The sequence below is a fragment of the Sinohyriopsis cumingii genome, chromosome 1, assembly GCF_028554795.1.
Source record: "Sinohyriopsis cumingii isolate HCF-2022 chromosome 1, ASM2855479v2, whole genome shotgun sequence".
NCBI lineage: Eukaryota > Metazoa > Mollusca > Bivalvia > Unionida > Unionidae > Sinohyriopsis > Sinohyriopsis cumingii.
Genome location: NC_142961.1, coordinates 54,073,215 through 54,089,762, shown reverse-complemented (window position 1 = coordinate 54,089,762; position 16,548 = coordinate 54,073,215). Strand labels below are relative to the sequence as shown.

Here is a 16,548-nt window from a genome sequence, read left to right as displayed (position 1 = left end):
TTAAAACTTCCAGTTACAAATGGGTAATAATTTAAAAAATGTGTTACAAACAGATTTGAAATATACAAGTAATTTCAGAAAGAAACAGGATCCAAAGTAATGAAACATTAATTGATGACATTCTAACATGATCCAAAGTAAACATTAATTGATGACATTCTAACATGATCCAAAGTAAACATTAATTGATGACACTCTAACATGATCCAAAGTAAACATTAATTGATGACATTCTAACATGATCCAAAGTAAATAAACATTAATTGATGACATTCTAACATGATCCAAAGTAATGAAACATTAATTGATGACATTTTAACATAATCCAAAGTAATGAATAAGAGTCATCTAGAGATGATAATTCCTCACCCCAACAGTTCCTTCCTTATTTAAAACTTTTAGTGAAAGTACCCTATGCTTCAGCAATTTGTATACTACATATATCCCAACAACCTCAATTTCTATATACTTATGCTACACTTTGTTTCCATGGTAACCTATAAATGCTGACTGAATGTGGAAAATCCTAAGCATCAAAAGGCACCTCTGTGCAACTTGCTTGAAATCTGTACCTGTTTGATTGAATGACCTTGAATGATTTGAGAGTTGGGTTCTAGAACTGAAAATGTTTATGGACAGACAGACGACACAGCAGTAGTTATATCCCTTGTATTAAATAATGGGGTTGTAACAAGAACAACCGCAATGGCTTGTCATTCCAAATTATTATGCTTTTTATTTCGCATATTCTAATCTCCCTCAATACCAACACCATCAACCCAGAGTGACCAAGGAATTACAATGCAATCCATCACATACATGACGAATCTTCCTGCTATGACCATGTATATAAAGCTAGATCTGAAAATATTTTAAAATGTAACTGAAATTTGTGTGTATCTGACCCCTGACCCCCTTTCAGGGACTCCTGAACATGGAACCATGGAAGACTCTGCTCTTGTACATGGTTACACTATGGACAACTGCAAAGTTTCTTGCAGTTCCATCCAACAGTTTAAGATGGGGTGTGGTAATGGGCAAACAGATGACTGGATTGAAACAACATCCACCCCCCCCCCCAAAGCATGGGGTATAAAAAAAAAAAAATGTTATTATTCAATTACTCTGTCCAATGGTAGCTACTTGTAATTAAAATTTTCAGATTTAGTTGTTACTGAATCTATTACATCTGAAATAAATTGACTCAAGATGCATGTTCAAGTTTCTCTGTATGTGACATACCTGTGATTGTATATCCATAGGCTGCTAATTGTCCTGCCATGTACTCACTGTCTGAATTATTATGGGAACATCCCCAGGTTCTCAGGTATATCTTTTGGGTACCTGGATATTAAAATTCAAAATTTAACAAACTCATACACTTAGCTAAATATTAAGTTATACATCAGTAAAATAGAGTGCTCTCAGTAGAAACTCAGACTAGGGTCAGAGTAAAAGTGAAAGTGAATTTACTGGAACTGTATATACACATATTTGTGTGTGTCACTTCTCTGCATGAATAATAGGTAGTGATTTGAGAAAAGGGAACCTGGTATGTCAAAATATAAATTGATAACTGATGCTTATTAACTCTGAATTTGTAAATGAGAATTTTAAAAAAGTATACTCATCAATCGTTTTTTTCTCATTCTTGCAAAGTCATAAATGTCTTGGATACAACCTTGAAAAACAATGTTTCAAATCATGTTTCTTTCATAATACATTTAGCAGTACATCCACTACCTAGCAAATCCAGCCCTCTGAAGCTAAAAAGATGTCCATCTTCATTAGATTTTTTTTTATCAAAAGTGCTCAAATAAGGAACCCAAGGCTTTGGGTTTTCAAGGGAAAGAAGGATATGGTCTTAAAATAATAATAGAAAAGAGTGAGAAGAAACTAGCTTTGTAAATTCAATAAACAGTTTATTTTCTTAGTACCAGTATACAAAATGATAATGTAAAAATAACTTGTTGTACTGTGAATTCAATCTCAAAATAATCCTAGAATTTCTAGCACAAGGCCGAATGATTAAAGTCTGCATAAACTTTAGTGGTATTCCAAAATAATATATAATGGAAGTGTTGATATGCCTGTGGTGGCCAATGTTATGGTAATGTCATGGTAATGTGCCAAGAGTCTTTTGTCAGATCACAATAATACAACCCAAGATTATATCCTTATTTGAAAATTCACAACAAATCCAAGTCTCTATTTCCAAGAATGTTATTTTTTGAGCACATTGTATTTCTTGAGAAGATTAATTTAAAGCAAATAATTTAAATAAATTCCAGCTCAAATGAAATATTGGACACAACAATAATACAACTGATTCTGCTCAGAGCTAACTGCACAAATGAATAATTTGAAGATAACCAAGATTACAGTCCTCCACTTGACCGCAGGTCACAATTAGCATTTTCTCAAACAAGCTGTTACCTAATGGAAAATTTCATTCTGGAAGGTTCCAGAAAGTGTTCACAAGATAAAATCATAATTATAATTAGAAGATCTGTTACTAAAGATTATAATATAAAATGTGGTAAACAACAGGTGCACACAGCATTTCATGGCAAATATCCAATGTTCTAGACTATGAGATAAACATGTTTACGGAACCTAAATCAATGATCCTCGTCAGGTAGCTAATGAACCTGATTTTGGGCAAGGCCAAGTCCAAAATACAATTATCCAAAGCATATAATGAACAAAAAAAACCTAACAAACAATGCAAATTAAAAATATGAAAAACACCTCCCCTCATAATGAAAAACATTAACATTTTATACATGAAATAATATTTCTATACATGTGAAAGTGCATCTGCTATTAGATTGTCTTTTCCCTTGATGTGCCTAATATTAATATTGTATTTCTGTGATAAACTCCAACTTAATAATCAGTGATATTTATCTTTCATTTTGTCTATGAAAGTAAGAGCGGTTGTGACAACAAAGTACAAGAGCTGAACTAATATATACTTCAAATTGCTGCAAAGCCAATATCAAAGCCAAACATTCCTTCTCAATTGTGGAATAATTTGTCTGGTGCTAATTTAATTTCTTGGAAAAATAGCCCACAGGGTGGTCAATACACCATTTTTGTCTTTTTGAATTAATACTGGACCAACCTCAACATTACTTGCATAAACAGACATTTTAAATGATTGATATAAATTTAGAGCCGAAAGAACCAGTGCATTCTTAAGTATGGTTTTTAACTTATCAAAAACATCCTGATATTTTTCAGACCAATGAAACTTTTGTTTTCTTACTCAATACATTTGTCAGGTGTTCAGCGATTACCAAAAATTTGGAGCCAAATTAGAGATAGTATCCAGCCATACCCCAAAATTGCATCAGTTGCTTTTTACTGATAGGCACTGGGAATTCAGAGATAGGCATGACCTTACCATCTATAGGTTTAACTTGTCCATGTCCCTCAAAATCTAGGAATGTAAAACAAGCAAGGCAAAACTCTCTTTAGGATAAATTAATTCCCTAATTTGCATCAACAAGCCTGTCAAAGAATTTCTGAATTGTCTCCAAGTGATCTTTCTAGGTGTCACTGTAGATGATGACCTCATCAATGAAAGCATTGCAATTATCTAGATTAGGTGTAATCATGTTCATTAAATGTTGAAAAGTACAAGTCAAACATTTCATCCCAAATGGCATCACTTTATATTGATAAAATCCATCTGGAGTAATAATTGCTGAAAATTCCTTTGCCATTTGTATCAGTAGAATTTACCAGAATCCTTTCAAACGCTCAAGCTTGGCAATATATTTTTGAATTTCCAATATTATCAATGCAGTCATCTATTCTTGGCAATGGAAACTAATCAGTTTTGGTCACACTATTCACTTTTGTATAGTCAGTACACATGCGGACAGTATACAATCTGGGTAGAAATCGGGAATTTCTTTTTCAATAGGATCGACTTCCTGTCAAAACAAGGTTTGTCAGTTACAAGTGGATTAACCACAACCTTATCTCCAGCTAGGTCACTGCGTAGTAATAAATGAATACCCTCGATGGATAAAGACAACTCTTTCGATTGTCATGGGTCCTGTGACTAAGCCTGATGACAAATATACAATGAAGAGTAACATTAACACAACCGCACCCTACTCCCTGAATAAGAACACTCTCATTAGAAGAAGACTTCTCAGAAAAGGGCTAAATACTTTATAATAAAGGACTGAGAAGCTCCTGCATTCCTCAAGATTTTAATAAGGATAGGATTGGCATAGAGTCATTCATACAATGGTTCATATTTCTCGATAAGATCAGGCTGGGGTTTGTTTAACCCAACAAATGTACTGCTTTCAATACATGTCTGTTACCATGACCTCTTAGAAATAAGAGCATATGGAATAGGTCTGTCTTGATTCTGTTGCTTATCTTTCAATTTTTAGCAATCAAAAATAAGGTGCCCTTTCTTCTTGCAATAGGTACTCATAGAAAGAGATGAGAATTTCTGATTAATCTTATCAGAAACTTGATTCCTAAATGTTGTGCCAGTTTGAAAATTTGGAAGTGCTTGTATTAGACTGAAATATTTTTTTTTTTTACCAGTAGACTGCTGAGTGGAAGACTTACTGACAAAAGAAACTTTATGAGATAAGGAATACTGGTCAGCTGTACTAGCAGCATTTTCATAAGTTTCAACTTTGTGCTCATCAAGGTAAGTCTTAACATCACTGGACACAATGCTTTAACTGTTCAACTAATATGAGTTGTCTGAAATTTTCGTAGTCTTGAACAACTTTCTTGGCTAAGCACCACCTATCAAATAATTGATCTTTTTCTCTTGCAAATTTGACAAGGATTTGTCCACTTTCTTTTTAATAGTTCCTAAATCTTTGTCTATAAGCCTCAGGTATCAACTCATAACCCTGCAAGATATATTCCTTAACCAGACTGACAATTGCACTTAGTTATAGCCAGATGGAGACTTACTAATCAAACCGAAAGCACTATTATCCAAAATATTCTTTTCTACTATATATTGGACCAAAATATTTCTTGCTTCATTAAAGAAGCCTTTGCCTCAGAAAGATCATATTGACTGGCAAGCTGGAGTAATTCATCCTTTTCAAGGACTCTAACCGTTGCTGGGTAGGATTTAAAATAAAGTTCTCCAATTTAGATGACATTATGAAAACTTGCCGGTTTCACTATTGATTTGTAAAATGTGAAATATGAGATTTGGAAAATTACAAAACAATTTTTTTTTACAGAGAAATTTTTATCCCAATGACCAACCAACAATTTTCTATTATGACTCTATGGTCTTAAAATAAATAATAGACAAAGTGAGAAGCAACTAATTTTTAAAAATTCAACAAATAATTTATTTCTCTAAAATACAAAGTGAGAACGAAAATACAACTTATGTTATTATGAATTCAATCCCAAAATAATCCTAGAATTTCTAACGCAAGGCATAATAACTAAAATTCTGAATGAACTTTTGTGGTATTCCAAAATAAATAATCCCAAGCTGGAAGTATTGATGAGCCTGTGGTGGTCCATGTTATAGTAATGGGTCTTTTGTTGGATCACAATAATACAATCGAAAAACTATATCCATTTTTGAAATTTCACTATTAAACCAAATCTCTATTTCCAATATAAAATGTAGTAAACAACAGTTAGACCCGGTGTAGTAGTCGAATTTATCCCACTCCAAAAGTTTTCCTGGAGGGAAGAAACTGGCGGGCCAATTTTTTTTCGAGGGGAAAGAATCAGATAGCTAATTCTTTCCCAGGGGGAAACAACTAGCTAACCAATTCTTTCCCTCTCCAGCTGAAAGTTTCTGCCATGGGAAAGAATTTGCAAGGTAATTCTTTCCCTCCCTCCAATTACATCTATTATACATAATAACAATTAATTAGCAAAAGTAAATTTATAAAAACTGATACTAACTTATTTTAAGAATTTTATAAGAATGAATTCTGCCCCCCCCCCCAATGAATACATTTGCAACCATATTAAAATAAATATTTATGTTATGGAAGAAGTATGATTGTCCCAATTTATCAGTTTTTGTTAGCATGTGTAAAATAATTTAGTACTTTATTGAAATTGCTAATTAAAAAGAAAACAACAGTAAGTATGCAACCAATGTTTCTAGAGTATTCAAGTGTTCTTTACTGAATTTATAATAAAGGAAAGTGTCAAAGGTGTGATGATTACAGGTCATTTTTATTGTTCTGTTATTTTGGGGGTTGAAGGGAATAGACAGGGGTGGTATCATTTGAAAACAAAGCCATGAAACTTGTATAATGCAAAACCCACCAGAGATGTCCAATGTTGTGTACATAGTAATTAACACAGGTAATTCCAGGTGTTCCCTACCTTAGATTGTTCTGTAATCTCACTTATAAAAACATCTAGTGGCATCAAATCTTGGGATAAGTAAATTTGAATATCCTTAATATTATCAGTTCTTGATTCACTTTCTCTCAGTCTGGAATTTATTTACAAAACCTTGCAAATGACCATTGTAATGTAGTGTTAGGTTGCTAAGATGAAGCATGAACATTAAATAGAATTTGTGTCTTATTCCATGTAAGTGATTTCTGAAATGTTATTAGTCTGAAATTGTAATCTGTATTAATGTAAAGGCTCATTTGAAATATACCCTATGTGAGAGCTGGTTAAGTGAACCATTACATGTATTATATTTCATATGTGGGCATAAAGCAGATTAGGAAAGAGTCCATTAATGAAAAGAAACCAATTGGTTGTAGTGGGGAAAGAATCGGCTAGCTGATTCTGTACCCCACCCCCATTTGTTAAGTGGACCTTTATATGTATTATATTTCACTTGTATACCTTAAAAGCATATTACCAAAGAGCCCATCAACAAAAAGAAACTAACTGGTTGTCAGGGGTGGGGAAAAAATAACAAGGGGGGAAACTAATTTATTCTACTGGGGTGAAAGAAGTAACTGAAGAAGAAATTGATGACTATTGAAAAAAGTGACTGATACTTGTCATGGAAGTCCTCACTTTCCAATATGAGATGATATAGTGGAGAAATTAATTTATCTTTACTAGTATTACACTAAAAAAACTTCCAATGAGACAGGTATGATTTTGTATCGGTCACAAAAGAATGGATATTCACGCACTCCTGGAGGGCTCATGTGTGATTCTTGTAGATAAAATAGAAGCAAACCACTAAATAATCAAATAAGTTGATTACAAATCATGTGGCTATTGAGAAACAACTTTTATATTGGTCTTTATCTGATTCATGACATGAAGTTTTACCTTGTGTGTAACCCCCCTCTATCGCATTTCATACAATGGAAGGTGAAGAGAGAAAGAAGAAACCAGGCACAGCAAAATCAACCAAAATTTGCAGCTTACTGTAGGGGAAATCACAAGACCTAAGTGACTGTTTCTTCTGAATTCCTCCCCAGAGTGGACCATTTAATTTAAAAACCATATTTACTGTATATATTGGGACATGATAAAAAATATTTTTTTTTCCTGTCTCAGAACTTATGGTGAAACTTTTTTCACCTAGGTCATATGTCCCAAGAGTTAAGAAAAGAAGTTTGTATTGAATTTGAGCCCCCCCCCCCCTACTGCACGTTGCAATAAAATAGATAAATGCTTATCTGATTATAAAAAGAAACTAACCTTTTATTGTTATCTTTTATTCCCTTCTTTCATCATGAGCAGTAAAGAATAAAATATATCCAAGAACACCATATATGTAACGTAGGCTTCCATACTGTAGCGTGTATTGCTTATGCCCGATAACACATGACACGTTCATTGACATGAACATTAAGAAACAAATCTTGTTTGGTTATGCTCAAAGGTTTGAATATGTTATCTGACTGAAAAACTGGACCCAACAAAATCACAAATGAGAGGAAATAATCAACCAATATCTTAAAGACAACTGTCATTCATGCATGACACGGTGTTAGGTATGAAATCACCAAAATGAATTATATCCAGGTGAACTAAAGGACAGTATCTTGCAAACAAAAATCATTATTTGAAAACATATTCACTTGAGTGCAAGTGACAATCTTTTCACTAGCATGGGTTACAAAAGTATCATTAAAGCAAGATATTTCTGTGTATACTAATTACCTGCAGACATCAATGCCCATTTGTATAATTCTAATTACAGATGCAAAGCACATATAAGCCTGGGTGGTGAATAAACACAACTGGCAGTGAGCAGTAAACTCCTTTGAACTTACTGACAGGACATCAAACACAAAGGTATTATTTTTACAAAATAAGTTGACCTCGGATACTTTGAAGCCAGTTTTTCTGTTTTTTAAGGATATCAATACAAAGGTTATTTTACTGCAAAACAAGCCAACCTCTGAAGCCTATCTTAAATATTTTAAGTGTGCCATTTTTTTTTGGGGGGGGGGGGGAGTTGAATATACAAAGACAGCCAAGATAAGGAAGCTAATTTTGGTTCCTTTTCACTGGTATTCACAAGAATTTTTAAAATAAACTGAAACAAGGAACAATTTTTAAAGTAAGACATTATAGTGCTTCATGCAAGGACATCAATGACCCAGTGTTGCCCAGAAGATTTGGAGAAAAGAAAATCATTTGATGAATCCATGAAGAGAATCAGACGATTTTGCCGACAATATGATCATTAACATGGATAAAGTTCTAGTGGACTTTGATCTAATTCCTGGGAGGACTAAAAATAAGATGGGGGTCAAAAGTGTGAGAATTAGCATAAATGGTGTAGATTTGAAAAAATCAGACTTTAGTCTTTGCAGTTTCCATTTCAGGTGATGCATTGCCTCTAATGACAATTTTTCATGGGATGAGAAAGCTAAAAAAAATATTCATGCACCGAAAGAATGGACCATATGTGGGAAGGACATGGGTTGTGTTGATGACATGATACTGCATTGGATTAAAGAGTTTTATATTTTTTAAAATAACATTTCAATTGTAGTGCATTTTCCAACATGTAATCTTCAAATGATTTAAAAGGTGTCCCACAAGTTATGACTCAAAAAAATGATGCATCCCAGAACATACAGTGCACAAAAAATTACTTTCGAAATTAATTTCTGTTATCCCAACAAATACCATGTCCCAACATGTACAGTTAATACAATAAGTGCTTGATTGATTAGGGTTTCACTCTAATATATTTTCTCCACATTTACTGTTACTCAATTTAACTAATTTTGCTTGCCTATCATGACTTGTGGTGTGCAGCTACTCTCAAGTTGGAAAGTGTTGGGGCTATTATTTGACCATTTGTCACACATTTGATTAAAGTAAACATTGACGACTGCAGTTTGTGGCTTACTGAATAATTAACACTATACACTCTAATAGTAAAAAAAGCTTTCATGGCAATGCATTTCATACAGGGTCAAACTGCGACATGTCATGAGGAAGGGGGTTCACCACATCAATAATAGATGTGTCAGTGGGACCCCCAGCAAACTGAAATTTCATGTATATCTGACCCAAGATCCAAAGTTAATAACAGCATTTATATAAAGTAAGACTTTAAGAAGTCCAACATCAATTACATGGTAAAACTTTATCAACCTGCGACTTTTTAATTAAATGCAATCTCTTGTTGGAGACCTCAACAAATTCAAAACTGTCAAAACTTTGAACTGAAAATTTTGTTCAGCTGAGGTTCAAGTTTTTGAAGTTGTACAGTATTTATGAGGTAAAAGAAAAAAAATTACATTCACTTTGACCCAAATTTCTGCAAAACACATATTTATTTTAGTCCCAATGACTCAGACCCATGGCTACTCTGACCACAAAATCAACAAACCTCTTCCAAACCTTGCATGCAAGCCCCACAGAAATGCTGGTCAAGGTAATTTATATACAACTGCAGTTATTATGCAAAAGCATCTTCTTTGAGTCACAGTGACTTTGACCATAAAAATCAATAGGTTTCTTTTGTACCCAACATGAAAGTTATCCACAAACTCTGGTGATGGTTGAGAACTGTTGTACAGAAACTATTTTTCACTTTTCAGCCAGAGTGATCTTGACCTTTGAACCCCAAAATCAATATGCTTTTACCTTACTCAAAGTAAAAGTCATCGCCAAAGTTTTGTCACAATCTGTGATGCAGGACAAAAGTTAATGTATGGAAATAATTTCTTCTTTTCAAAATCTGTGTCTTTCAACTTTCACCTTTATACCTTAAAATCAACACGCTGCTTTCTTATCCCATGCACAAGCCATCCACAACGCTTGATTCAGGTCTGTGATTTAACACTAATGTTATTGTGCAGAAATCTTTTGATCCCAAAACTGATAGACTTCTTCCTTATCTCAAACACAAGCCAGCCACAAAGTCTTACAAAGTAGATGGTGGACAGACAGATATCATAATATAATCCACTTTATAAACTCTGCCATATGGTAAGTATATACAAAGCATCAAAATGTTTAGCATCTCCATTTTTTACTGCTATATCAAATTCATCTGAAATGTGTGCATGTAATATTTTAACAATGAATAAAATATACATAAACTAATGATGGGTATCGTGAATTTTGACCCTGAAAACTCTCCTTTATGTTCAGACCTGTTATGAGAGACAACCCGTCTGGAAACAATATTTAATTGGCATAAGGGGTAGTTTCCTAATACAGGTTTTACTGTATTTGTTTTGGCTTTGGATCAGGTTGACTACTTTACCCACATGGATAAATCATGTTTGGCCCTTAGCTCCAAAATACTCTAATGGAGACAGCATCAATATCATGAACACAATATAACACTACATGCCCCTCAAAAGAATAGCACATAAAAGCTGAAATTTCTTCTGCATACTACCTGGAATAACACTGTCTGCCAAGATCTTCTCTGAGACATCTGTGTACTGCCGATATGTGTCCTTGAACTTTCTGGCCTTAGGTAGCACATACTTGCGTGATCCAGAGCGTAAATCACCTTGATGGTCTCCCCTTACTGCTAAGTCTTCTATATCATCAATACCCTTATCACAGGCTGCAGGCATAATTCATAGGTGTTGTTCACTTCCTCTGGAATTGGCCTTTTTGTGGTAGTATTAAATACCTTATTTCAAAGAATGATGGTCACTGATTGGCTGAAAATAAGTATTGGAACAAATTAATGAAGCATAAGAAGCATATGTTTAGGCACACTGTAGCAATAGTAGGTTTGAACTTTAAACTAATTTAATTTTATCAGCCATTGTACAGTTTCTACTAGATGTAAAGGGGAAAATATCACAAGGCCGGATGTTTGAAGTGGACACATACAATGGCAATTTTTCATAAATGAGGCATACTGTATATAATTTTCATCATTTCAAAAGATATATATATATATATATATATATATATATATATATATATATATATATATATATATATATATATATATATATATATATGTATACTTCAATTTTGTCCATAAGTTATATTTACATAGCAAGAGTTCAAGGTCAGTCTTGTTTATAATTAGACTAGGCTTTTCTATTGGAAATCTTCACATTCTATTATGTTATAGGTCAAGTGAAAATGTATTAACAGGAATTTGATAAATAAAACATTAATTTTTATTAAGATCTGCCTGTCAGATGTAATTTGAGGGGAACTATAAAATATTCACTGAAATTACTCAAGTGCTCAGTGACTTTTATATTTATACACACTACTTAGGATTTTTGTGAACTCATTCAAAGACAATCTGGACTGCATCATTATTACATCAGGACATTCAAGACTATTGGAATTCATTCAAAACATTATACAGTTTTGGACTTGGATCAGGATGTTTAGGATTATACTGTATTTGTGATTTAATTCACAGTACTATAAGTTTCTCTTGATCTGTCATCTTGTAGAAAAATAAAAATTTTGTTGATTTTACTTGAAGTTCTTGATTTTACTATTATTCTGATACATAAATAAGACCTACAGTCATAATGATATATATTAGATTATTCATTAGTTATATTAGCTATAGATAGACATTAGTTATATCCATATCAACTCCATATAGTTAAAATCCCAGGAAGGATCAGTTATGCTATAAAATTAGTCACAATAACATTTAGCATTTTTTTGTGGTGTTTTATCTGAAAGTGAAACATCTTTAATCCCACTAAAGAAAGATTACTATTATCGTTAATCAGCATGTGCATGGACTGGTCCTCTCATCTTTACTCATGCCAAGTGCAGCTATTACTTCATACTAAGAGATGCAGTGACCATAATAAATGTTAGAACATCACCATTTCCATTTGGAACCAACTTAGCCATCATAAGTCTTCTGGCAAAAACCATGTCACTCTAACTTTCTGTTCCGGAGGAGTAGCAGAAAATATTTTGAAGATGTCTGCCATGGTGGCCTTCACATTCCTGGACATCCTTTCATAAAGGACTAAGCAGACATCATCAGAAATATTTAAGTAAAAACAGACCTGGCCCTTAGATGTATGTGGCCCACGGCATCATGTGGGGCCCAAGCCAGCAAGCGATGAGTGGGGCCCACAAGCAAAAAGATCGCATTGCGGAGTTGATTTCCTAAAAGCTCAGAGCCCAAGGCGGTTGCCTTGTTCGCCTTGCCCTAGGGCCGGGCATGAGTAAAAACCTCTTGGTGATATGACTTTCCATTTATAAGGAGTAGCAATAACAAGATTTTCAAGAAAGCCATTATGCCAGTCACACTGGATCAATGAATGACACCAGTGTGATTTAGAATCAACTAGACATCACAAGTCTTATGGTGAAAACTCAGTGACTTTCCATTCAAGACAAGTAGCATTAAAATGTTTTTAAAGACTGCTGCCATAGACTACCAACAGCAAGATTTTTAAAATTGCCAATATAGTGGTCATACTGGATATCTGAGCAGAACTGTGTCATATGGGATCAGCTAGACATAATAAGTCTCTGATGACAAGTTTTTGTTCAGGTGTAGTGGCAATAAAAAGATTTTGAAGTTGGCTGCCCTGGTGGTCTTACTGGACTCAGATCAGTGTGATTTTTGACTGAACTAAGCAGACATCTTAAGAAGCCTTTTAGTAAAAACCTCATGACCTGAGGCAGGAAATTAAAATAGATAACAATAGCTAACAAAAGACAATGTAAAAAAGACTTCCAGTTCGGCAATGCATGCGGATCAATGTTTGTCTGACATGCTCTCTATCTTTTCACCAATATAGCTTTACTTTCTCTTTTATTGATGTCATTTTAGAAGGTACCATAAGAACATTCTTTACATTATAAATACTATAAACATACAATATTTGAGAAACTGCACTTGAATCTTGTGTTTCAAACATATATGTTAAATTGAGTACTTAATTGGTGTATAAATGGAGTGGGTGTCAGTATTCAGGTGCTCACTGGCCAGTGGCAAAATACTTCTACCTTTTGTATATCACTATCAGTTTATGCCAAAGAGGAACAGTTTCAATGTGAAACTTTGCAGATAATATAATAATTTTTTCCAACATGATATCAGTCTTTATCAGCTGAAAAAATCCACTGTCCAGGCAAAGTTACCCATGTCACATATCATGTTAACAACATAGAGTCAAGCTTTGAATTATGTCATGATAGCATCAAGATATGCATAAGCAGAATATACATCAGAATGGGAGAAACTTGAAACATGGACCTGAAAATGGAGTCTTTTGATTTGCTGCATTCCTTGCTCTGCAATCGAAATTCATGACTGAGTATAGTGCCAGACTTGATTGTCTCATGCCAAGCAAAGATGCAGGATGCCGATTTATATGAAGGAAGCACCTATTGTTTTCATTGTGCAAAACAACATGCATCACTGATAAACTCCACAAAGATATCAATGAAATGTTCATACAATTATTTAGAAGCTTCTTTTTTGTATGCCTAGAACTATATCTAAATTTTAAGTTATTTTCATTTACTAATCAATTTAATATGTATTTTTTTCTAAGCTGATAATATACTCTTCCACATGTGTATGGAATTTTCATAGATCTTTACTATATAATATGTTGCTCTATATTGTATTTTTTCTTTCTTTTTATGTTATGACTCTTTTAATTTAATGATGGTAATTAATGCTTATATATATTACATTAATGCCATGTGTTGACCCGTGTAAGTTTCATTGGTGGGAATATATATCCTAGTTTGCTTGTTGAGAAAAAATCTACAGCATTCAATAATCATTCTTGGGATTTAGGAAGCAATTCACTACAAGCAAAGCATGTAAAGTGTGGCAAAAACAAATTTCTGGTTGTGAAGCTAACCATAAGGGGGGGGGGGGACATTTAATTCCTGAATGCATGAAATTGATGATTGCATTACATGTCACTTATTTTACAATGCAAAGTACGATCATAGGGTTTTAGTATAAAAATGTCATTAACTTAAGTTCCTTACAAAACTATTGTTTGGAAAATAATACACGTCCAATAGATGTGCTTAATACCTGATATTTCTATTTAAAAAAAACAAGAGAGAGAGAGAGAGAGAGACTTTAAATGCCAGGAAAGTAGCTATTTTACATTTGATAATGCATCTAATTCAGGTGACAACAGTCATACCTATGCACCAACTGATGCGGGATGCAAAGACCATGAAAGTAGTGCAAAACAGTCATGTAATGATTTATTTTGTAATATTATGGGTGTATTGCTTGTTGTCAATAAAGTAATAACTATCCCTTCTTTTTCAATTTTCATTCCCTATTACATTAATAGTCTTGGAAAAATATTCAATACTTGTTCTGGTGACATTTTTTGAAAGCTGGTGACAAAATATTGAGGTTGGCAACTTTTTTGGCGACAACTTTTTAAAAGCCAGGACCATCCCTGATACAAAAGCTGAAACAATTTTCATTCTAAAATAATATTAATGTACCTATTACATTGTGGCATTTGGAAATGATCAGAAGATGACAATTTCAAAATATTAGTGCTCAAAGAAGATTTCTTTTAAGACACAGGCCCAGAACAACAACCCTGGACTGCACTTTCCATATGCCCAAAATTTCCCCTTTTATAATATTATTGTCACACAACACTGCAATTGCTACAATTCAAATATAAATGCAATCGAGTTCGATTGCAGGTTTGATGGTAATGCAAGTGTCATTAGTTTTCATCATTACACTCATAGAGACTGGATGTTTCTGATGTTCAAACTTCTGCTAGATTTTCTAAGCGAATCCTGGTTAGAACCAAGTTGATGTATGTCGATATGTTTACAGAATGTACAACAAATTAATTGCACTCCCCTCTTTGCTTTTTTTTTGGCTGGTGAAACTGTCAACCAGGAGTTATGAACTTATTTTTGTTGGGCTTTGCTGATAGCTAATTGATTCCTAAAATCGGCTTCAAAAATGAACCACACTTGAACACTAATCTGACAACTGAAATGATCATTATTTGCATTTTATATATGCAGTAAAATCTGACTTCAAAGAAACACCGCTGTTCATAAACTTGTCATCTATAATATATATGGCTTAAACATTCTCATTCATAGCAATGATATGTAATAATGTATGTTCTCCCACACATATCCAGCATCTCTGTGATTTAATTACCCTTATCCTGATCATACCTATGCAAATTAGCACAATGGACTCACTGACTGCAGTGTTCAAACAAAATAAGTCGTTTCATACTCAAAACAATGGTCACTTCACACCCAATGCTATGGTCACTTCATACCCAAAAGTAGAGTTGTTCATTGCACACATTTAAGTACAAATATAACCACCAAAATTACATAAACAATATATTTTCTACATATTTCAAACTGTTACATATTTGATTTTAGGCATTGCCTTGGTGACAGATGTATGCTGTATTACCTGGGGCACATTATAGATGTTTTATTACTGGCAGAATCCAAGTATGCATAATTTTATTCAGTTATTTAAAACCTATTAATCTATAGATTTACAATAAAGTAAGTATATATATATTAACAATGCAGTGCCTGTTTATCAGTGCTTGGACAATTTTGTGCCCGGATATGCTTTACTCATGCAATTTTTATGGCAGGAACAGTTTATTAGAAAGAAGATGGGTTGGTAATTAGAGAGGGAGCGGTAAATGTGACAATACGAAATATTTGACCGTGTACAATAAATAATGGGTACGAATTGACCATCACCTTGGGTACGAAACTACTACCATCTTGGGTACGAAACGACCATCACCTTGGGTACGAAACGACCAATTTCTACTGGGTACGAAATGACTTCGTTGGGGTTGACCATAAGCCATACTATAGTATGCTTGTGCTCTATGCCAGACAAGTTATCTCTTCTATGTAAAGGACACATTTTAAATGCAATCAGAGACAATACCAAGGATAACATATAGGTACAAACTGAACACGCTCTTACTTCTCTTTCCTAAGACTAGAGTAGATGTCTACTCTGTTAAACGTGCAAAGATTCTTGCAGAAGTACGATAACTGCCAAAGTAGCCCGAACTATAAAACGGAAGTCTGGTATAGACCGGTCCACTGTCCTATTTATATACCTACATGGGCCGTATCTACAGAGATCCT

At 33.7% G+C, this 16,548-nt stretch overlaps 1 protein-coding gene across 2 annotated transcripts in view; it reads right to left on the bottom strand.

Moving 5' to 3' along the window:
* Nucleotides 1–16,471, bottom strand: part of LOC149806888 (threonylcarbamoyladenosine tRNA methylthiotransferase-like) — an 86,155-nt gene extending 69,684 nt beyond the window's left edge. For both annotated transcript variants that reach the window (XR_016421232.1, XM_089959141.1), the window contains exons 1-3: nucleotides 16,382–16,471; nucleotides 10,835–11,108; nucleotides 1,243–1,344 (exon numbers count right to left, since the gene is read on the bottom strand). Coding sequence is in view for 1 of the 2 variants with exons in the window: in XM_089959141.1 (XP_089815267.1) it covers nucleotides 1,243–1,344; nucleotides 10,835–11,018 (286 nt within the window). In the remaining variant the exon portion in view is untranslated. The remainder of the gene's footprint in view (nucleotides 1–1,242; nucleotides 1,345–10,834; nucleotides 11,109–16,381) is intronic.
* Between the last annotated feature and the right edge of the window lie 77 nt (nucleotides 16,472–16,548).